This window comes from Misgurnus anguillicaudatus, chromosome 2, assembly GCF_027580225.2.
Source record: "Misgurnus anguillicaudatus chromosome 2, ASM2758022v2, whole genome shotgun sequence".
NCBI lineage: Eukaryota > Metazoa > Chordata > Actinopteri > Cypriniformes > Cobitidae > Misgurnus > Misgurnus anguillicaudatus.
Genome location: NC_073338.2, coordinates 42,950,404 through 42,974,180, shown reverse-complemented (window position 1 = coordinate 42,974,180; position 23,777 = coordinate 42,950,404). Strand labels below are relative to the sequence as shown.

Genomic DNA, 23,777 nt, shown 5'->3' with positions numbered 1-23,777 from the left:
ACTGCTGCAGATCTGAATGAGTTCAGACCAAGATGTAACTTAACAGTGAGTTTATGGGGATGATCCCTGTGGTAAAATCAGAACTGCACTTAATGAAATGCATCCTAGCATAAAGTTAAAATATATACAGATACAGTACATTCCCCCCAATGTTCAAGCCAATATGTGTCGGTCAGTATTCTTATCACAAAAAATATAACCAACCCCTCAGATGAAGAGCATATATGTATTATATAATAAGGAGAAATGAACAACCAGGTTAAAACAACTGGTTTTGCATAATTGTTCTCTTATAATGACAATAAATAATTTCTGCTGATTTTCCTCTGTGCTTAGTTTTTTAAAAACTAAACCACAAATACAAACACACATTAAAATTTTATTGTATTTGTCTTTACAATCGATTTATTTGTAATTTTAAGTAGCTTTGTTTAAAATGAAAAAAAGTCCCTCTCTCACAATTCTTTTGTTTGCCCTCTTTTAGTCACGCCTACCTTCAGTTCACTGAAAACGAAACTAATCTTTACTTCCTGCTTAGTCAGGGTGTGAGAGTTTACTAGTATTGGTCAGTTTATTTCTGTTCGATCATTTCTATTCTAGAGGAAACTGCTGCGTGTGTTTGTATGCAGTGAAAATGGCAGAAGCCAGTATTTCAGTGGTTCAAGATCAGTTCATCTGTTCAATCTGTCTGGATCTACTGAAGGATCCAGTGGCCATTAACTGTGGACACAGTTACTGTATGAGCTGTATTACAGACTACTGGGATCAAAAGAGAGACTACAGCTGCCCTCAATGCAGACAGACCTTCAATACAAGACCTGTTTTAGGTAAAAACACCATGCTGGCTGAAGTGGTGGAGATACTGAAGAAGACTAAACTACAAGCTGCTCGTCCTGATCACTGTTATGCTGAACCTGGAGATGTGGAGTGTGACGTCTGTACTGAGAGAAAACACAAAGCTGTCAAGTCCTGTCTGGTGTGTCTGAACTCTTACTGTCAAAATCATCTTGAACAACATGAGAATTTATTCAAAGGCAAGAAGCACAACCTGATTGACGCCACTGAACGACTTCAGGAGATGATCTGCCCACAACATGACAAAATGCTTGAGATATACTGTCGTACTGATCAGCTTTGTATATGTTATCTGTGTATGGTGGATGAACACAATGAACATAAGACTGTATCAGCTGCAGCAGAGAGGACTGAGAAACAGGTGAGAGCTGAAAACACTGACAGGTTTATGTAAGCAGTTCTTCTCTATAATAAACATTAATGACGGAACTATAGCTGATCACTATAAACCCTCTGCGTAATCGCTGATAAATGTGTTGTAGTTTGCAGCTTGTGTTAACCATTTTAAAGTTTGCATTTACAATTTTGTAAAAGAAGTGCATGAGTTTTGCAATTAGTGTCTAGCTACAGAATCTATACTTGTTTAAAGTTTTGCCAAAAGACTGAATGATGTGTTTTGGCAACTGGTAATTTGGTTAAAAAAACCTGGGTTTAGGGTTTTAGCAATTCAAAAAACTGCAATCATTATTTCCACATCCAACAGAAAGAACTGAAGGAGACACAGAGAAAATACCAGGACAGAATCCAGGAGAGTCAGAAGAAGCTTCAGGAGCTGAGAGATGCTGTGGAGACTCATAAGGTGAGTTTTGATCAGAAGAACAACTTCTGTCTGCTGTTTCAGATCTGTTTCAGACTCAGTTAGGACTCTCATCCAATCAGTCAGTGAGGAGTTCAGTGCTGGATGACTTTGACTGAAGTTCACTGTGTGTAACAGACTGTGTGATGTATCAGTAAGAGCTGAGTGAATGCTGCTGATTCTAATGCTCCTCTCTCTGTGTGTCCTAACAGCGCTCTGCACAGACAGCAGTGGACGACACTGAGAGGATCTTTACTCAACTGATCACATCCATTGAGAAAAGGCGATCTGAGGTGACACAGCTGATCAGAGATCAGGAAAAGGCTGCAGTGAGTGAAGCTGAAGGACTCTTGAAGCGATTGGAGCAGGAGATTGATGATCTGAGGAGGAGAGACGCTGAACTAAAGCAGCTTTCACACACAGATGATCACATCCACTTCCTCCAGGTAACAGAGATCTGATAAACAAGATAATAAGAGCATGTTTAACAAAGATAGACAATTTTGTTTGTTGAGTTTGTTTGTGTTGTGTTGTTTGTGTTTGTGTAGAGTTTCCAGTCTCTCTCTGTTCCTCCTGGATCTACAGATTCACTCAGCATCACTGTCAGCTCTCTCATCTCTATTGATGATGCACAAAAAATGAAAGAGAAACTGGAGGATTTGTGCAGGGAGAAAATAGAAAAGATATTTAGTAGAAGTAAAGCATCCATTTATATCAGAAAGTCATCACACATCATGTAATAATATTATATTTTGTAATGCAAAGAAAATCACTCTCTGAATTTTTTTTCCTGATATAGTTACTACTGAACCTAACACCAGGGACCAGTTCCTAATATGTAAGTCTCAACAATGACGTTTCATTGAAATGTCTGTTATCAACTGTGCTACTTGCAGTGCATATATAAGTTTGTTTGTGTTATTGGAATTTGTAGCTTTTTTTAGTATTTGGTTGTGTTGTATTAGCAGCACAGTTCATGCACTGTAAAAAAAATGCAGCATGAAGTTAAAACAACTTGGTTTAGCAAGTCAATTTAACCTACTATTTTATGTTTTGGCTTGTAAAAAGTAGACTTATTAAATCAAGTTAAAATTGTTTAACTTGATTTTTTAAAGTTTTATGTTAAGTAACATAAAACATGTTGATTTGACACAAATTCTGCATATTTATTACAACAAGTGTTTGATTGTCTGTGTGTATTTGACTGTCCATAAAAAATTTACCATTTTTTATGGACAGTCAAATACACACAGACAATCAAACAAAAAATGTTTTATTTCAAAATAAGTTTTATTTCAATTAATGAAATTTTAATTGACATACAGGTTATCTAATTTGTCTCCATCAGATTATCTCCGGTTTACTCTGGATCCAAACACAGCACATAAAAATCTATGTCTCTCCAGTGGGAACAGAGTGATTACTAAAACTGAAAGAGTCCAGCCGTGTCCTGATCATCCAGACAGATTTGATCATTGGGATCAGGTGTTGTGTAGAGAGAGTGTGAGTGGACGCTGTTACTGGGAGGTTGAGTGGAGTGGTGAAGTGGATATATCAGTGTCATATAAGAGCATCTACAGGGAGGGAGACAGTGATGATTGTAGATTTGGGTGTAATGATCAGTCCTGGTGTTTGTGCTGCTCTGAGTCCAGTTGTTCATTCTGGCACAATAGCAATAAGACTAATCTCCCAGTAGTGTCCAGATCTTCTAGAATAGGAGTTTATGTGGATCACAGTGCAGGATCTCTGTCCTTCTACAGCGTCTCTGACACAATGACCCTCATCCACAGAGTCAACACCACATTCACTAAACCTCTCTATCCTGGGTTTGAAATTAATAAAGGATCAACGGTAAAACTGTGTGATAAAGCATAATGTATTATACAGAGATTATACAAACTGCATTGTAAAATGCAGGTTTCAGACCCCTGATAAATGATTTTATTAGAGTGGTGTTGTAATAATCCCCTCTTATGAATTGACTGCATCACTTTACCATCTATGCATCAATAGCTGCTACAAGTCTTTGAGTTAAGAGAAAATTGAGTTCTTCCTATTATAGATAACTATTGATTGTAGTGTACGAGTGAAATGCATGTGAATCATTAAAACACAGATCGTTTAATATTTACAGAATAATAATATTCATAATGTCACTTCATCGTGTATTGTTTTCTTTTATCAAGTATGAGATAAGAGTTTCTCTGTTCTCATGTGTATGCTTGTGTGGGTATAAAAACATGGGCAAAGATAAAGCACCAAAATATTTACTATTTTTTTATTTACACTACATTGAATAGAATGCTAAAGACATGCTTGAGATATATAAATCAACATCTCATTAAATCTCTCAAAGGGGCTGTGTCTGAAATAGCTCCCTATACGCTCATTCACTATTCGTTACCTTAGTCCACTAATATAGTTCATTTGCAGGAGTGAATAAAAACGAGTGAGTGGCGAGGCACCATCTTCCACCCAGTTGTGAGAATTAATTTGACGTGAACCTCGGTGGGCGAGTAGTGCCTAGCTGTGAGTGTGCATCGGTTGTACCCTCATTGGTGTGGTGCATTGTGCACAAAAAAAAATGTTTTCTCAAATAGTGCACTGTTTAAGGGTATAGGGAGCTATTTCGGATGCAGCCAGGGTTTGCATCAAGCTGCAATGGCATGACAAACATTTGTATATTGCCAAAGCTCTGCAAATAAAACAGTGGAAAATAGGAATAGTGCAAAGCAATGTACAAATGAACAAAAAAACAAAATATAAAAAGTGTAATCGACAATAGAATAAATAAACAGATGACTGTAAAGAAAGATGCAAATGACGGAAATAATAAACATGAACATAAATTAATACTTTTTAGCTTATACTCTTACAATAGCTCTTGTTTAGCCACACCAACCTTAAGTTCAATAAAAACAAAACTTATCTGTTCTTCATTTGTAGTCGGAGTGTGAATTATAACTCATCCCTGAAAACTCCTGTTGTTAAGTTGCTTTATGTGTCTGTGTGCAGTTAAGTTTCAGTGGCTCGGTTTAGCCATTTAATCTGTCTGGAGGAACCCGTGACCATTAAATTTGATCCCTTTTACTGTATGAGCTGTACTACAAACTAATGGGTTCAGGATGCAAAATAAAGGCAAAACAACTCCATACAATAACACTTTGATAAGAAAGTAAATAGCATTGTCTCCAGATGTGTCATTTTTTCTTTATCTTGGACACTTTTTACTAAACCTGCCAACATATATTCTGTGATAATTTATATTTTAGCTTGCAAATTAACACACAAAAAGGATGTTTTGTTTCCTGTAAGGCTTGTTTTCAGTGAATAGAAATGTACATCACACGACTATATCAACTAGTTATCTGCTATACTCATTATTAATATAATAAACTTAAATCTTACATTGCCAGCAAAAGGATGATAGACATCAATCACCATAACTTTGTATCATTCATTTCTTAACCAGAGAAACTCAGCATAAAGAAATTGACCCTCCTCAGTTTTCATCAGTAGAGATGGGAAGTTTCTGGGGAGAAACTGAGAGATGAACACCAATTACAATGCTGTTCAATGACAAGAATATTCATAATTTTAAATTCCTTTGAAGACTTGTATGTTTTGATACTTTATATTTGACATCTACTACTAATAAAATCCATTGATTGAAACACAAAATATTTTTTACTTAAAAAAATCCCAACTTGTTATACTTATTTTAACCTATAGAGGCCACCATTATGTTTTGTGTGTAGTGTATTCTGGATTGATGACTGTGACTGTAATGGTTGTCGTGAAATATTACTACACTTTAGTAAACGCTATGGTATCTACTGTAGTTTTTATGTGAGAATGTTTTAGCTATCAGAGGTCTTTATTTTGATCATCTTTCATTTGTATGTTTCTGTATTGTTTATCATTTATGTTACTCTCTAGTTCAAATTAAAAGGCCTGAACCAAAGACGCTGATGTTCTTGTATTTTTAATGCATGCCGATTTCAAGGGTCTCGTACACACTGCAAACTTTTTGGTGTTGTGTATTGTACGCATTTGTGAGACTGCTCCACAGCGCGCCGTCTTGCAGTGTTGCCAGGTCCTCGTCTTTTTTGTACGTACATACCGTTTTGGCGCTTTACCGTTTACGCCTTTTAATAACACCAAAAACTTGAGCCAAATGCTCTGTAAAGTGCCAAACGGTATGTATGTATAGCTCACACAGGTAAACACATGCACTCTTTTGAACTAGCAATGGATCACATGAACTTTTCCCAGTCTTTAATTCATTTTGAACAACCAGCGGTCACATAAAAACAGGTGTCACGCCGACTCTGAACTTTCTTCAGTACCGCCCTCCGCACTGATGTAAATGGTCACTCTCTGGTTGCAGTCAAGTTTTTCAATCTGCTCAGTCTGATAAGTGCAACAGTCTGTGGATTTACTGCATCTTAACCTTCACAGAAACACAACACACATCAGCATTTCTGTACTGAATCACTATGAGTTCATGTTAGAAGAAAAAACTGAGAGATGTGTGTAAATTTGTAAATTACAAACCCTTTAATGTTAAGAGTACACTTAGGATGTGGAGGGGACTCTTTTAGTATCTTGATTCCCTCCTCCATTAAAAGACCAGGGAGCCACTCTTCACTAGTACAGCACCATGAACCAGCATTAAAACTGTGTGACAGACAGTTAAGTAATTTTGTAATCCTGGGTTAGCTCCAAGCAGTAAAATAATGTTTTTTTTTAATATTTTAAAATAAAAATATCTGAAAAGTATTGCAAAACTTACTTGTGTGCTATGCTTCAATAATTTTTCAATAAAATAATTCTTACCTGAGCCCTTTGAGACTGCTGCAGGACTGGAGGAGAAAAAGGATTCTGGAAGCCCATTTCTCAGTCAGGACAGGGGTAGAAAAATTTATCGCAGTCAACACAGACACTGAGGAGAGATGAGACAGCAGGGCATCCACCTGCTGATCGAAACCTTCACTTCTACAGACAAAGATAAAGAAAGGACAGGCAAAGAGAGACAGTAAACTTTAAATGTAATCACCAGACATACAGAGCATAATGGAAAGAAATGTTAGTTCGGTTAACATACTGTTCGGTTAAGCAGTTTGTATCATGGAAGGCCTGTAAGAAGTTCTTCAAATTAATACTGGACATCTCTGTGCGTGGATATTTCAATATCATTTCTGATAGTGATATTGAATTCTGTGGGCTTGAACACCACCTCACTACATTCAACCTGTGGGTCAAGGGTTAACATGAAATATAAACGTTTAGTATTACATGAACATTTTTATACATTTGGAATCAAAAAATCTAAATTGGTTAGGGTCAGGAAATGTGTAACTATTTAAAAAGCTCAGATGCAAAACCCTCTAAGTGCGTCTGACATGTTTTCTTCTAAATAAGCTTTTTTATCAGACTTAACCCTCATAAGCCCCGATTTTCCTGTATACGTTAGAGTTCCTTGGGGGTAAAAATGACCCCAGAAATTAAAGAGTGATTACAAAAAATATATACATTTTTAATGATACAAATAATATATCAATGTTTTTGTTTACTTCCCATCTATACATTTATGCTGTTTTAGGAGATATGAAGTACTTTTGTACTTTGTTTACCACTAAATTCCTCAACTACACCATTAGCTTGCCTGTAAAATATCAAATTTTTATGACAATTTCAAAGATCTAGATGTTATGTGTTAAATTTGGTCATCTGGTGTTTAGAAAAAAAATAATAATAATAATTACAGTTTAGGAAATAAATCATTTTGACCAGCAGAGGCCCCATTCATTTTACTGGATGTGGCCAACTGCTCAAATCACTACTTTAGTGATACATTTTGTGAATTTATGTATATATAAAAATTAGAAAGGACATTTAAATTAAATATTATTTCAAATAGTAGAATTGTTTGTAGTTTTTGATGCATTTTGAAATGTCTGTTTTTACAAAATGCCACAGAAATTTAACTGAATGTAAGTGTATGTGTGTGCACGCATGTGTGTGTTTGTGCGCGCATTTGTGTGTGAGCATTAGAGCCCACCAATTTACATCTTTGTTTTGCATCTTTAGCTGTTTTTTTGCCAAATTCTGTAAAAAATGCTCTCCGTGGCAGTTATACCTTTGTGTGTTTGTGTGTGTGTTTGTGATTGAGCATGTCTTTTCTATATTGCATTTGTGCTCTAATAACAGGCTTACTTTTCTGTGTTAAAATTTTCAGATTTATTCTAGATGCATTGATTTTTTTTTTGACAAATAAAAAAATATATATATTTTTTGCATTTCCCATTCATTTAAATTGTGGTCATTTTTTACCCCCAAATGGCCTCTTTTGGTAATATTTTTACACATCTTTAGAACAACCGAATCAAGCCCAGGTTTTTTTACATGGATATTGACAGAAAATCACAAAATAGTATTCCACTGAGATAAAGAGAACCATGTTTTTTAACTAAAGAAAAGTGGCTTGGGGTAAGATTGACCCCAAGGGACTTATTATGGTTGAAGGAATACTTTAATCATGATAATTTACTAACCCCGATGTCATCCACGATGTTTATGTCTTTCTTTGTTCAGTTGAGCAGAAATTCTGTTTTTTTTTTCAGGGAAAACATTACAGGATTTTTCTCAATTTAATAGGCTTTATTGGACCTCACTGGTTCACAGTTTCAATGCGGATTCAAAGGGTTTTAAACGAACCCAACCGAGGCATAAGGGTCTTATCTAGCGAAACGATCGTCATTTTCGTCATTTTAAATGCGGGCCTAAACGGCGGCTCGATGATGCACTTGAGACACCGTGCATGCCCCCGCTCATAACACAATCGCGAGCATCCATTCAGGTTGTAGCTATATTTGAAAGTTGAAAGAGGCGGCAGCTTTCCCCCGAGTGGCCGTGGTTTTAGAGCAGACAGCGGACACGCCCCCCACTGCTTGAAAGCAAAGAATGCTGCCTCTATAGAGGGTATGCACGTGAAGTCACCTTCGGCGAAAGTGACTGCGGTTACGCCCACTGAGTGGCAAAAGACAGAGCGGCAGCATTTGTGTAGTGTGAAATCAGCAAAAACACGGGAAAACGTATCTAAATGGGAAAAAGCTTTAATGGATTCTGTCAACAAAGCTGTTTTTCTGATTGGCCTTTGGTTGGGATTAAGTGCTAAAATATTTGATGATTGAATAATACGCACTGAGAGCATTCGGTGAATATCATTATCTCTTTTTTGACAGATGTGGGATTTAGTGACTTTTGCATCTGAGATCCTAGTTTTTTTAATGAAGTCTAATTCATTACAAATTACACAAATCTAATAGATTAGGATTCAGGTCAAAGTGTGCAAAAGTTCCTTACACAATCATTCCATCAAAGTTAAAGAGTCGGAGAGATGAGCAGAGACTCTCTGCGTCATTGCAGTCCACACTCATCCTTAAACTGCAAGAGCAAACAGAAGTCTATTTTAATATCTAAATTAAAAAGGCATGCACAATTGATTTTACTCCAATTTACTCCATGGCAATATATCAACCGTTGATTGTCTTATTTACTAATACGTTTAACAAATACATTTGCAATAATTGACATAATACAGGTGCATATTAAAAAGATTATTTTTTGTGTTTCATTGTTTCCTCCTACCTGATCTCATCCAATTTCTCTGTGTTCTGCAAAAAGTCTGTCAGGATGAGGGTCGTTTCAGCTGAGATGTTCTTCACAACAACCTGAAGTCCACTCACAGTCTTCTGTTTCTGGAGAGCATCAAGGATCTTCATCAAACTTTGATTTGACAGACCGCTGCCGTTCAGTCTGTAAAACATCATACATACATACAGGTTTATATTTTTAACAGATACATACAATATATCAATTACCGGCTATATATCAGAAACGTCTCGGTTACGTATGTAACTCTCATTTCCTTGAAGGAAAGGAACGAAGACGTCATGTTGTGACCGACGAATTGGGAACTCGGTAGAGAGACCAATCCACCACGAGAACCACTAAAACACAAATGGTGCATAATACCAAATTAGCTATTTTCGCTGAGAAAGCCGAGCATCAGTGCCCGGCCAGTAATCAGCAGTGGAACAGCAAACTGTGATGTCTCCGTTCCCTTCCTTTAGGGAACAAGGGTTTCATCCGTAACCGAGACATTCCCTTTCAGTCGGTCACTACGACGTCATGTCGTGACCGACGAATTGGGAATCCCTACCAAAGCACCACAGAAGCTGACCCTTCAAGTGTCTGTGAAAACCCCCCCCGAATCCACTAAGGAGACAGAGAATTAGGTTTCAACGCAGAAGGCCGGTCACTACTTGTTCCTTAACCAACGATAGTGAACCAGCAACTAGGAAGCGACATGACAGAGCAGAGTAGGAACACTGCGGAAGCCACCCCTTGGTGGGGTAATGGGTGGTACATGATATGAACAACCGATGGTTGACATAAATAGACAGTAATAAGACATACTGGGGACGCGCAGAGTGGGCTCTGCTGAGGGAAAACGTGGGTTGGTAGGATTAACCCCACGGAAATTACTCACAAGGGAACCCTGTGTAGGGGACGCAATGTGGAGGCCCGAGCATAACACATATGATCATAGGGATGCAGCTAGTGAGAGGCTGACAGCCGGTGCACCGAAACATCAGCTGCCAGGCCAGTGGAGGACGGTCAAAAAAAACATTTGCGCTTTTTGACCAAATGGACTTCCATACTGGTACGTCTGTGTAGCGCCAGTACGAGCTGCAAGCCGACATGCGAGCCGGCGCTCAGTGTTCCACCAGATGAGGAGAGAACACGAGAGGAGACCAGCTCAACACGAACACTATAGAATCTAGTGAACATGTAAGTGTCGCCCAACCAGCAGCTCTGCAGATGTCTGTTAGCAAGGAACCACGAGCGAGTGCCCAAAAGGGCTTTTTAGCACCATGGACAGGTCCCAAGGAAGAATGGAGGTAGGGCGCGAAGGATGTAGCCTTCGGGCACCTATTAAAAACCTGATAACCAGGTCGTGCTGACCCACTGATCTACCGTTTATCTGGGTATGATGAGCGGATATCGCAGTAATATCTACTTTAATGGTGGAGGGTGACAACCTTCTGTCCAATCGATGCTGAAGGTATGAAAGCACGATACTGATGGGGCATTCTCGGGGGTTCTCTCGTTTAGAAGAACACCAGTCGACAAACAGGTTCCATTTTAGCGCATAAGTGTGTCTCGTAGACGGCGCTCAAGCTGCAGCAATAGTGTTAGATACCACCTGGGGTAAATCATTTAAAACCTCCGCGCGTTGAAGGACCAAACGTGGAGATTCCACAAGTCGGGGCGCGGGTGCCATAATGTGCCCCCTTCTTGAGAAAGAAGGTCCTTCCTTAGGGGAATCCGCCAGTTAGGGGCTGTCATGAGGAGCATGAGTTCGGGAAACCAGTTCCTGGTGGGCCAATAAGGAGCAACCAGTAACATGTTCTCTCCATCCTCCCTGTCTTTGCACAGTGTCTGTGCGAAAAGGCTCACTGGGGGAAAACAAATATTTGCGCAGATCCCGCGGCCAGCTGTGTGCCAGTGCATTTACGCTGAGTGAGACGTCAGTTAGTGTATAAAAGAGGCGAAAATGGGTTCCCCTGCACTGCCGAGATGTGGTCCGAGGAGGGAGAAAAGCGGCAGTCGCCGCAAGACGCCCACGGCAAGGGGCAGACTGAGGAGCTGCTTCTGGGTTGCGGAGAACTGTTGGGCGAATTTGGTATTATGCACCTGCTGCTTATATACGCAACTGGCGGGGTGGCCCCAGCATTATGCAAATACCTGCATGCATGCAAAGTTCATTGGCGTTGTAGTAGTTCTCAAAGTAGATTGGTCTCTCTAGCGAGTTCCCAATTCGTCGTAGTGACCGACTGAAAGGAAACCTCTGTACCGTAAGTCTCCCAGTAGCTTTCCTTCTCCAACAGCTGCGATCAGATCAGTAACATCTGTGTCTGCAATGTTTTGCACTGTCAACCTATAAAAAGTCAAATAAAAAGATATCAAAGTTTTATTTTTTTACAGATTGTTGTATGTAAAAAACAGTGGGTTTTCCCCTTTATTTGTTCCACTATAAACTGTATAAACATTTACTATGGCAGTAGGGTAAACTTATTAATACAGCTTAAGAGTTGGTTTTTCTCATGCTAAAAAAATGCAAAGTGTCAAAAAATCAGTTGGACGTGTGAGAGTATTTCTATGCCGAATGCAAGAACCAAGGATGCTAGAAGTTACAGGCATCACTTCACGCGACTGCTTTGTTTTACATTTAAGACTCAACAATGGCATCAAATAAGAAGTGTGTTTTTGGATGTAAGGAGAAGAAAGACAGCCTTATGGGAACAATGAATTTAGTAGCAGCAAAGTTTTGTGTGTGTGTTCTTTTAACGCTGGATTTCGTTAAAAAGTCTTGGGTTGCATGCGATAAGCATATAAGTGCATATAATGGAAATGGCCTGAACATGTAGTGAATCATAAATTAAACAGTAATCTGATAAAACTAAAGACTGTTTGGAGGTATGAAGAATTAAATACTACTCTATAGGTACTCCAGATTAACATCAGATATGCAGAAACAGCCTGTGTTATGGGAGCTTTAACTATTAATTTGTATTAACTGTCATGAACAGGAAAAAACATATATATGTCGCACATGACTATAAGTCGCGTTTATTTAGAAAATTATTTCACAAAATCCAAAACTCAAGAACTGACATTTAATCTGGAAAGGCAAGTTATTCAACTAAACAATAGCATACAGAACAGAAGGCTGAATAGGTGTCCGTACATACATGTTAACGTAACATTAACAGTTATTCAGCTAACACAATAGCATACAGAACATAACTGTGAGGCTAAATAGGCAAAATTAAAATAACAAGCCAAATCAAGTTCAACAAGCTTCCGCTGAATCCATTGAATTACATAAATACAGGAGCAGCATATAGCGGACTCTCACGGCTGTAGACAGTAATGGCTTCTCTTGGTTTATAAAAAATTAATTAATTGAAATAAGTCACACCTGACTATAAGCCACAGGACCAGCCAAACTATGCAAAAAAAGTGTACTTATAGTCCCGAAAATACGGTAATGATCATATAAAAAAAAAATTCCATCCCCAAACTTTACACTCACTCTAGATTTGGTGTCCTATACAGCACAGGCTGAAGCATCTTCAATTCTTCTGCTGCAAAATTGAGGTTTAGGCTTTTAAAGTTAGGACAACACTCCAGGCAATAAACCAAAGCCCAACAGTCAGCCCTGCTCAGAGGATCCCAGGACATGTCCATTTCTCCCCAAGCTTTAACAGCTTTTTGCACAAACTTCTTCTCGTGAAGCTCGTAGAGGCAGTGGATAATGTAGGGCAAAAAGTTATAATCTCTATTTGAGCTTATATGCAGGATCCATTCTTCTAACTGTGCTAGTACAGAAGATGGGACAGATAAACCTTGTGTCTCCTCAAGTGTTTCATTCACTTCTTTATTACAGAGACCACAGAGGAACTGAATCACAGGAAAGAAATGAAGTTCAGGACGCCCATACTTTAGTGGACAATTCTCATCTAAATACTTGACACCGTAGCTTGGCCAGTGAGAGTGAAACCGCTCGGTTAGTTTACTAAGAAATTCTTTTTCATCCAATGACATGTAGTACATAGCGGTGAAGAACTCCTGAAAGCTGAGATGCATGAAGCTGAACATTGTCTCCTGCCGGACTCTTTTCCTAAAGAGGAACTTGCCCAGGAACGGACTTCCTGCAGGGTCTGAAACTCTTTTCTTCACACATTTTGCATCGAACAGAACTTGCATTTCCTGCATCCCTGTCTCTGCCAGTTGACCCAGACTCTTCAGCAGGTTTGGCACAGGCTCGTTCAAACCCTGACTGTGATGCTCCAGTAGAGTAGACACAAAGTCAGCATATATGGATGTGGTTGTTTCCACACTGCTTGTTACATCTTTACCATCATTGAATCTTTCTTTTATAACTGTGCAAATGATCCAGCAGATAACAGGAATGGAACAGGAAGTGAACAGGGTTGGGTTTGACTTAACAGACTCATAAGCGTTCCTGAAGTGTTCCTCATCCTGAAAGAACCTCCGGAAGTACTCCTCCACCTCTCTCTGAGAGAAGCCGATTATCTCAGTGAAACGCTGAGGTTTCTTGAGCAGACTGCTCAAAGTGTCTGAAGCTGTAGATCTTGTCATGACCAGCAGGAGGGACTCAGGCAAAACGTAACCCTTTAACAGTGCCCTCAGAGAAGCCTCCGACAGAGCTTTTTCAGACAGATTTTTAGGTATTAACATATTTGACGCACCATCACTAAATCTCAGTTCATCAAATCCATCAATGAGGACAAGAACTCTCGTTGGTGACTTCAGCAGCATCTGCAAGATCTGATCTGGTGTTAAAATCGAGTTGATGCTCAGAAGCTCCACTAAACTTTGCTCTTCAGATATCTGGTTCAGTAGTTTGCAATTCAAGTGAAATACGAAATCAAATTTCTCTCTGCCGAGATTTTCAGATGCCCAATCCAACATGATTTTTTGTGCAGTGAAGGATTTGCCTTTACCAGAGTTCCCTTGAAGAATGACAGAAACAGGACTGATTCCCCTATTATCCACACCGAACAGCGCGTCCAGCAATGTGCCGTCCTCTGAATTATTCTTGGAGCTAATAAGGTGCTGGAAACTCTCGCCCATGAAGCACAACTCTTCTTCTCTCTCTATTTTCTGTCTGTGTCTCATTATGATCAGAGGCTGCGTGTAGCGCTCAGACAGCAGTGCATGTTCACCAGGCAGGGAGTTATACTCTGTCACAAACTCATATTCCCTCTGGATCCACATCTTATATTTGACTGTGAGAAATTGATTAAGGTTTAAAAGTGAGAAACTGACATACAGTATATGCATACAGTACTATGCAAAAGTCTTAGGCCACTGCCAGCTTTGTTGCCATAGCAAGTTTTAATGATACAGGACATATGTGTAGAAACAAAATGTATTATTTAGTGTGACCTCCCTCGGCACTAAGCACATCTTGAACTCTTTTGAGGAGATTGAAGTCCTGAAGTGCTCAAGTGTAAGGGGAGCTCAGCATTTTTTTCGTACTTTAATACAAATTTCCTGCTTTTTCTGGTTGTATTCTAATGAACAGACTAAGAAATAATTATATATGGTCATTATAGCATGGAATTTTGCACAGTTCTGTATATGTTTTAAGGTAGGATGTGATGATAAAGGTAAATATAAACAAGTTGAGAGAAATACTCACCTAAACTTTTAACATGATCTTCAGAAATTCCTGGGATCCTACCTGTGAAGGTTTTAAGAATACATATTTAGCATAAAGGTCAATGCTACAGCATAAATATTAAAGGGATAATTTGTCCAAACTTTAACTCATCCCCACGTTGGTTCAAACTCGTATTAAATTTATATTTATACAACCCCAAATCAGAAAAAGTTGGGACACTGTAGAAAAGTAAAAAAGGAATGGAATAATTTTCTAATCTCATAAACTTATATTTTATTTACAATAGAATATAAATAACATATCAAATGTTAAAAGTGAGACATTTTGAAATCTCATGCCAAATATTGGCTCATTTTGGATTTCATGAGGGCTACACATTCAGAAAAAAAATGGTGGGACAGGTAGCAATAAGAGGCCATAAAATTTAAATGTACATATAAGGCACAGCTTAAGGACTAATTTGCAACTTATTAGGTCAATTGGCAACATGATTGGGCATAAAAAAGCCTGTCAGAGTGGCAGTGTCTGTCAGAAGTCAAGATGGGCAGAGAATCACCAATTCCCCCAATGCTGTGGCGAAAAATAGTTTTCTAAATTTGCAAAGAGTTTGAAGTTATCATCATTTTCAGTGCATAATATTATCCAAAGATTTAGAGAAACTGGAACAATCTCTGTGCGTAAGGGTCAAGGCTGGAAAACCATACTTGATGCCCGTGATCTTCGAGCCCTTAGACGGCACTGCATCACATACAGGAATGCTTCTGTAATGGAAATCATAACATGGGCTTTGGAATACTTCCAGAAAACATTGTCGGTGAACACAATCCACCGTGCCATTCGCCGCCACCGGCTAAAACTCTATAGGTCAAACAAGAAGCCATATCTAAACATGATCCAGAAGCGCAGGCGTTTTCTCTGGGCCAAGGCTCATTTAAAATGGACTTTGGCAAAGTGGAAAACTGTTCTGTGGTCAGACAAATCAAAATTCGAAGTTTCTTTTTGGAAAACAGGGACATCATTTCATCCGGACTAAACATCCCAAGTTGTTATTAGCGCTCATTTCAGAAACCTGCATCTCTGATGGTTTGGGGTTGCATGAGTGCGAGTGGCATGGTCAGCTTACACATCTGGAAAGGCACCATCAATGCTGAAAGGTTTATCCAAGTTTAGAGCAACATATGCTCCCATTCAGACGTCCTCTCTTTCAGGGAAGACCTTGCATTTTCCAACATGACAATGCCAGACCACATACTGCATCAATTACAACATCATGGCTGCGTAGAAAAAGGATCCGGGTACTGAAATGGCCAGCCTGCAGTCCAGATCTGTCACCAACAGAAAACATTTGGCGCATCATAAAGAGGAAGATGCGACAAAGAAGACCTAAGACAGTTGAGCAACTAGAAGCCTGTTTTAGAAAAGAATGGGATAACATTCCTATTCCTAAACATTGGTCCTCCTCCAGCTGTTCCTTATATGTACATTTAACTTTTCCAGCTTCTACCTGTCCCAACTTGTTTTGGAATGTGTAGCTCTAATGAAATCAAAAATGAGCCGATTTTTGGCATGACATTTCAAAATGTCTCACTTTCTACATTTGATTTGTTATGTATATTCTATTGTGAATAAAATATAAGTTTATGACATTTGTAAATTATTCCATTCTTTTTTACTCACAATTTCTACAGTGTCCCAACTTTTTCTGAATTGGGGTTGTATTATTTCTCAGCAATGAAACACACTGCTAGACAGGGATCGACATTAACGGTTGTCCGGTACAAATTAATGTTTTGGATGGGCAAGTGAAAGAGGCCAGACAAGTAACTTAAAACTGTCAATACAAAAATAAATAAATATATAATAATTATAAAATAACTGCTTTTATTTGTGATCTAGCCTTTGTTCTATATCAGGTATAACCACATTGCCATGGCTAAAAGGTCACATTTTTACTCAGGCAAGTGAATGTAAAATTTATTTTTCCGAAGGACTGCCACATGACAATGCTTAATGTCAAGCCCTGCTTTAAGCTAGGCTCACACCACAGGACATTTGGCTGGATTTTGCTGTCGCGGACAGATTTCACATGTCTGTGGAAAAACCTTCGGACCGCGACCAAATCGGAGCTTGTTGTGGTCGCTGTAGCTTGTTAAAGGTCCCGTTCTTCCTGATCCCATTTTTTTTTACTTTAGTTGGTGTGTAAGGTTGCTGTTAGAGCATAAATCATGCCTGCAAAATTATTAAGCTCAAAGTTCACTGCCAGGCGATATATTTCCTCTAAAAGAAGTCCCCTTTCAAAGCCTACAGAGAACGGCTGGTTTGGACTACAGCCCTCTACTTTCCGACTGAATGACGTCAATTAAACAGTTTTTTGACTAAACTCCACCCACAGTAATATGTCAGTCGCCAGCTAAGCTCAAACGGCTCTGCTAAGCTAAGCTGCTGTCGAATCACAACACACTAAACAAACCACACAATCAGAACTCGATACGTATTTCTGAAGAAGAAACTTCATAGAACAAGGAAGACATCAGCCCGTTTTGAGGACAGTGAAAACACCGCTATACAGATAAGAAAATTGTGTGAAAAATAATGTGTTTTTTACCCACAAAACATGAACAAATGTTATATTGTGCACTGTAAACACAATTAAAACTTGAAAAACACAGGAAAAATGGGACCTTTAAAACAACACTATGTAGTTTTATTACCTTTAAATAATGTCTCTAAAATTATTTCAGTGATAGAACAACTTTTAACTGGACAAATTGTACTGTTGCTGCAACCTGAGCAGCCTCCTAGCTGCTACAAGCACACCCTGAAAGTGGCGGTGGAGGGTAGGAAACACAGCCCCGCCCCTCCCCCTGCCCGCAGAAGAGTGTCTGATACCAGGCACTATTGCGCTTTTCAACCACATGGGGGAGCTGTAAGTAATTTTTACATGGAAACTACATAGTGTTGCTTTAAGTACAAGCATGTCAGCAACGTGATCCGAACCTATCGCGAGCTATTACAGACGCTACAATAATTTCAAACCTGTTTGATATTATCTCCATGTGATCTCATAATATGAGCGACACAATGACAAATTGTAACTAATCCAGCCAATCACAGTGCAGATGGTATAAACGGAGAAAGTCGACCAATTGAAGGGCGAGTTGATCGTCCATCCATAAGGTAATGGACTAATCATTGTAATTTCTCACGAGAATTTATGTGAGAAAACTTATTTTGCTGATGGTCGAGAACACCTCTTTATAAAGTGTTTTGTCATGCACTTCGTCAGCGTTGTGTTGTGCATTATCCATGTAGCTATGACAAGACAACGATGCATGAGAAAAACCTTGTTGTGTAGTGTGAGCAACACAGTGATTTCCAATCCTGTAGTGTGAGCTTGCCATTACAGATAAACTAGTGGCACTATGGCATTGCCACAATTTAAAACTTCATTTCCCACAGCGACAACTTCAATGCGTGCTCTTACGCAGATCTCTAAGCAGATATGGAACATGCGTTTCCAGTCCAGAATAAAAGGCAGATTTAACAGCATTTCCTCCAGAGTGCAGTGCATCACCCAACAGTCTCATTTTCGTCTGGTTGGTATCTGCTGATTTGATCTCACAGTATGACTCGTATATTAGCATTCTTTTTGACCGAAGCTCATCAGCGATTGACATCACCGCAGTGTCCACTCTCTGGACGAGTGCTTCCCAGTGAGCGTCCACAAACCGAGCATCTGTCGGAGAGACCACCAGACGATAATTAGTAACAAAAATTTAAAACAGCATAGTTCAAGAGATGTCTTCATACATTTCAGGAAAAGGAGCACTTTTGTGGAGTGAGAAGAGCAGGAATTGCACATAGGCTACTGTTTAAAATTGCGAATTTAAAGCCAAACATTTTTGTGGTATCAAATTTGTTGACATAATTTGCTATGATGCCAACATTAAATAACAATTATTGGTGTTCAAAGTCATATACTTTTAGTTTACCTTTTGTATTGTAGTTTTATTACAAATATAATGGTTCATCTATGGTTACTGTAATGAGGCAATGGTAAATTTGTTGTTACTATGGTAACTATAGTAAAACCATAGTACATGTTCATAAGATGAATGCAACTTTAGCCTTTTTATTTTAGCTTTCATTGAAGCTAGACTTCAACCAACGTGTGTATGATTCGACACTTAATTCTGACTCTATTGCGCTCTCTATGTCATTTATTAATTGAAAAATAATCAATTTAGGCAAAAGATATGGGCACAGCTAATTAATTAGATGATGATCTTTAAAATTATGCACCAACCACCACAGAATTACACTAAATATTACGGCAGTGGCTCAGTGGTTCATGTAGGTTGTCTACAAACCGGAAGGTTGGTGGTTCGATCCCCGGCTCCACCGGACCAAGTGCCGAGGTGTCCTTGAGCAAGACACCTAACCCCAGCTGCTCCCGATGAGCTGGCTGGTGCCTTGCATGGCTGACACCGCCATCGGTGTATGAATGAGTGTGTGAATGGGTGAATGTGAGGCTAATTGTAAAGCGCTTTGGATGGCCATAGGTCTGTTAAAAGCGCTATTAAATGCAGTCCATTTACCATTTACCATAAATATACATTACTATAACAAATGTGTTTTATACACACAAAGTTAATGAAACCAGGGAAAAACTAGCAAGCAAAGTGTCAGGGTCAAGAGGCTAACTAAACAAACACTGATCACCATAATGGTGACTTGAAATGCAACAAAACATCAATATCTAAACCTAATAAGTGAATTGTGTTTTCTATAGCAATATTTTACTGAACATTTCGAAATAATGTTTATAACAGTTTGAAAATAATAATAATGCAATGTTTCTCTATCATTTACATAGCAAACAATAAAGTAAGTATCGAAACCGGTTGTTTTAAACATTATGTTAAAGGTATAGCGAAAGATTTTCCTGAATTTTAGAAAAGAACCACCCTCCACTTTTTGAAAAAAAATGCACATGCGCAACACTCTACCTGCTCCCGATAGGGAACACCTATTAAATGTGTGCACGAGAGAGCATGCACGAGTTATTCTCTGTTTACAAGTTGCTGTCATTATTATACTAATCAATTGAGTGAACACTCAAGACATGTTCTGCAATAGTAGCTTGTTGCATTTGTGTAATAAATACTATGGTAAACACATTGGAATTATCAAAAATGAACACACAAGGTTTTAGAACATTTCAGGGGGATACCTTTTACCATTTGGTCATAAGGCTACTTTAGACAAATTGAGTGTCTGTGCGGTGCGAAACGTATACCAGGGCTGGCATCGCTAATCATAGCTTACATCAACTTTTACTAGCAGTGATTTTAAATGTATTTCTCCAAATAGCATGCCAAATTTTACCTGTAGAAACTTCCCAACTGAGGCATCAAAGAGAACCCAAACTGTGCTTTTCGCGCACGACAGCGTGTGAAATATTCTCCAAAAAACACTCTGGTTTTGTTTCTTTCTTCAGAAGCCTTTCTCTTCTTGTCATATTTTGTAAATTGTAGATACTTTTTCACACCAATAACGGGCCCCCTCCTTGTTCGGGCCCCGGGGCTTTAGCCCCGCCTAGCCCTATTGTTAATGCGGCCATGACCAAAATGATTGACAGCTAGGAGGACCATTAGTCTTGATGATACACCCGGAAAAAGAAAATCCTCCGCTATACCTTTAACATTGTCATAATGTTTGAAAATAGTACAATGTAACATTCCTCCAACGTTCAGACAACCCAGAAACGTTTTTAGAACGTTTAAAAAACTAGACAATTTTTGCGTTGCCAGAACGTTTTTGGGAACGTTGGGAACTTTCAAGGAACGTTATTAGAACTTTTTTCTGTTAGCTGGGGCAGGGGCGTAACTATCGGTAAGCAGGGTAAGCGGCGCTTACGGGCCCTGACCAATCAGGGGCTCGCTCGGCTGGAAGATTTTGATTGACGGTCGGGCGGGCCTATCACATATTCAACACTATCCGCTGTTCCCAGGTTTTCCACGGGTTTTCAATGCTTGGCAACGTGCAAACTGTGTGGTTACATCGCCCAATGAAATCGCCGCTAGCAATAGAGCCCAACCAATCAGAGCCCAGAGTTTCTGTGCATGTTTGAAATCGGCTGGTTTGTATCTTTAGGTTTCTCAACACAAACAAGAAACAATAATGCTTTAGAAACTCAAACACTACACCAGACTCCTGAAGCAAAGCACAAAAGTGCAGCAGTAAGTAAACAAATGATTTTAAACAGTATGGATCGATCTTTCTGCGTATGTAATGATTGCTGTGTTTTTGTCTGAAGTTTAGAGATGCTGTGTGCTATCTCTGCTATCGCGGCTGTCAGGATCAAGACGCGCACGGGAGTTTTACCACCCGCAAAATGGAAAACAATGGGACAAAATAAGGTAATGATTTTCGAGTGTCAAATGGCCAGTATTTTGTTATTGTTGAACCCATAGGTGTCGTTCTAAAGTTTTTTTCATGCTCTTTCTATCTGAACAACTAGTTTTACCATTTAACCATGTTTAAAATTTTTGTCACATACCTACATCATGCCATCCAGAACTGAAGCTCGGAAAATGGTGCTATAAATTATAATGCGGTTATAATATAACGCTATAGCCTATAATGCGAGTGAGCATCTTTTTTATGTATTTAGACCTAGATGTATGTGTGTGTGTAGTGCTGTCACGAGCAGTGTTTTTTCATATATTATGGTGCGGCGACACCAGTGTTTTGTTTTTGTTGTGGTGCGTGTAGTCTATTTCTGATTTTGTCAGTCATCTCATCTCTTATGCTGTGTCTCTATGATCCTATCCTGTCCTATGCATTGTAGCCTGCTTGTGGACATTGCGTCATCACGTGCTGTACTAGAGGCCCCGCCTTGATAATCCTGCTTAGGGGCCCGGTGTTGGCTCGTTACGCTACTGAGCTGGGGCACAGGCCTTTGACGCATTGTGAGAACTGTTTGAATATTCGATTATCTTAACTTTAACTTTCTATCAGCCTAAATGTGAAAGAACAGGAAAAACCTATAAGAGGTAATGACCCGGGGCCTTTATTAAGTCATAGGCTAATCCGTCTCTGCGAACCATAGTTGTTTTGATCACATTGTTGTAAAACCATAGTAACCATGAATTTTCCATCGTCTTCCCTTACGAAAATTAACCATGGTTTTATTGTGTAGTAACCATGTTTTTTGGTGTATTGTTTACTATCAGCAAAACCATGGTTTTACTACACTATGGTTTAACTATGTTTTTTGAAAACCATGGTTGTCAAAACCATGGTTATTTTGTAGTTACTTTTGTTTTACTACAGTAACCATGGTTTTTTGGTTTTAACTGTAGTAAAACCATGGTTAATTTTCCTAAGGGTTACTACTGTAGCACACTGCAAAATTGTAACAAGTAAAATGTAAAGTGTAGTAAAAAATGTAAACTGTAGTAAAATCCCCTGATATTTTTGAGAAGTACTGTAGTATAATTATATAGTTATACAGTATTAACTACAGTTAATCAATTCACTATTGTCAAAACTATAGAATCCTGTAATAAACATTAAACAAAGTATTACTATACAGCAAATAATAATTTACTACAGTAGATAAAAGTAGTAAATAATGAAGCACTAGCACTTTATAATTCGCAGATCTCTTCACATGAGAAAGTATTATACTTTAGTAAGTATACGTAAGTATTTCTGAATTACTTACTCAGTGCTTCTTGGTCCATGGCGTCTCATACGCGTCTCTCAAGTACGATACATGTGTCTGAAATGATCCACATAAGAAGCTTGTTGTTTATTCATTCGAGTCCCAAAATCTGTTAATTATAAGGATGCATTTATGGCACCATTAAATAACTCAGAAATAGCGTTCATGTGCATTAAAAGCGCGTTTTACAAGTCCGAGGCTCAACTGTAACCACAAACTTATCGTATGTAACATATTTAAAACAAAGATATAACGACCGAGAAAACGCTGCTGACTTGTTTCGTTCTGTCAAGTCTTTTGTATCTGCTGAAGTACTATAGTAGATCAAAATAACGCGTGACAGTCTTTCCCTATAGTAGATCACACCGTATGATGACTTTTATTTACGGTACCGCCCAAACTCAGAGGCGGGAATGAATATTTGATCAGCTATGTGGAGTGTATTTTGACCCGTTAAGGCTATTAATAGTTTTCCGGTAACGTCACGTACTTACGGGAACGCCCCGCTGGAGGGCAGCGCTATCTGCCGTTGTCCGGAGATTAAAGAGTGAGTGATTTTTTTTGTTAAGCCTAAATACTGAATAGTTTTTGTGAAATAAAATGCACAGAGGAGACAAGCCTGAGCTATACTTATACAGAATCCTGTCAGAGATGAAACCCAGAAAGGAGGAATTTATAAATTTTGTGCCATGTGCCTCTGTTTTCAGTGAGGGGAAACTGGCAGGCAGCCATCATATAACTTACAATCGTATTTACAGTGTCCACTTCATCAAAGGTAATCTCACGTAAACAGCCATAAATCATATCATAATTTTCTTAACTTGTGGTTTATTAGATTTTTTTGTACTAAGAGAAAGCTATTAAACTTGTGTTAATACTAAATTTTGTTTCATTAATATGATTTATTACATTATAATACATAAGACAAGGAGGCCGCACTATGCATAAATACGTTTTATTTGCACAAACGCGTTTCGGCGTGTGCCTTCTTCAGTGTGCAACAAATTAGCAATATGAATAATCTTATATAGCCACACCCATATTTACATTAACCAATAACATTAAAATGATATCCAGTCATGTTTGAGTCCATCAATGAAGCAAAACAA

General features: G+C 38.7%; 2 protein-coding genes across 2 annotated transcripts; one reads left to right on the top strand and one right to left on the bottom strand.

Annotated features, from left to right (window-relative positions):
* Positions 1-514: 514 nt before the first annotated feature.
* Positions 515-4,492, top strand: LOC129443061 (E3 ubiquitin/ISG15 ligase TRIM25). Its single transcript, XM_073855997.1, has 6 exons — positions 515-1,216; positions 1,559-1,654; positions 1,864-2,097; positions 2,200-2,347; positions 2,451-2,489; positions 3,000-4,492. The coding sequence occupies exons 1-6, from the start codon at positions 635-637 to the stop codon at positions 3,524-3,526; spliced, it is 1,626 nt and encodes a 541-aa protein (XP_073712098.1). The 5' UTR covers positions 515-634; the 3' UTR covers positions 3,527-4,492.
* Positions 4,493-4,630: 138 nt separating this feature from the next.
* Positions 4,631-23,741, bottom strand: LOC141350534 (NACHT, LRR and PYD domains-containing protein 1 homolog). Its single transcript, XM_073855824.1, has 12 exons — positions 22,669-23,741; positions 18,421-18,672; positions 14,955-14,996; positions 12,819-14,538; positions 11,577-11,660; positions 9,305-9,472; positions 9,020-9,100; positions 6,759-6,905; positions 6,491-6,649; positions 6,209-6,331; positions 5,989-6,104; positions 4,631-5,194 (listed from the first exon to the last, which is right to left on the bottom strand). The coding sequence occupies exons 1-12, from the start codon at positions 22,685-22,687 to the stop codon at positions 5,154-5,156; spliced, it is 2,952 nt and encodes a 983-aa protein (XP_073711925.1). The 5' UTR covers positions 22,688-23,741; the 3' UTR covers positions 4,631-5,153.
* Between the last annotated feature and the right edge of the window lie 36 nt (positions 23,742-23,777).

Bases quoted from the DNA above. Each gene is read 5' to 3' on its own strand.
- LOC129443061 (XM_073855997.1), top strand. From the start codon at position 635: ATGGCAGAAGCCAGTATTTCAGTGGTTCAAGATCAGTTCATCTGTTCA. The intron at 1,655-1,863 runs GTGAGTTTTGAT...GTGTCCTAACAG, and splicing joins ATGCTGTGGAGACTCATAAG to CGCTCTGCACAGACAGCAGT. The intron at 2,098-2,199 runs GTAACAGAGATC...GTGTTTGTGTAG, and splicing joins ATCACATCCACTTCCTCCAG to AGTTTCCAGTCTCTCTCTGT.
- LOC141350534 (XM_073855824.1), bottom strand. The intron at 14,997-18,420 runs GTAAGAGCACGC...AAACCTTCACAG, and splicing joins ATATCTGCTTAGAGATCTGC to GTAGGATCCCAGGAATTTCT. The intron at 11,661-12,818 runs GTGAGTGTAAAG...GACTTTTTATAG, and splicing joins TATAGGACACCAAATCTAGA to GTTGACAGTGCAAAACATTG.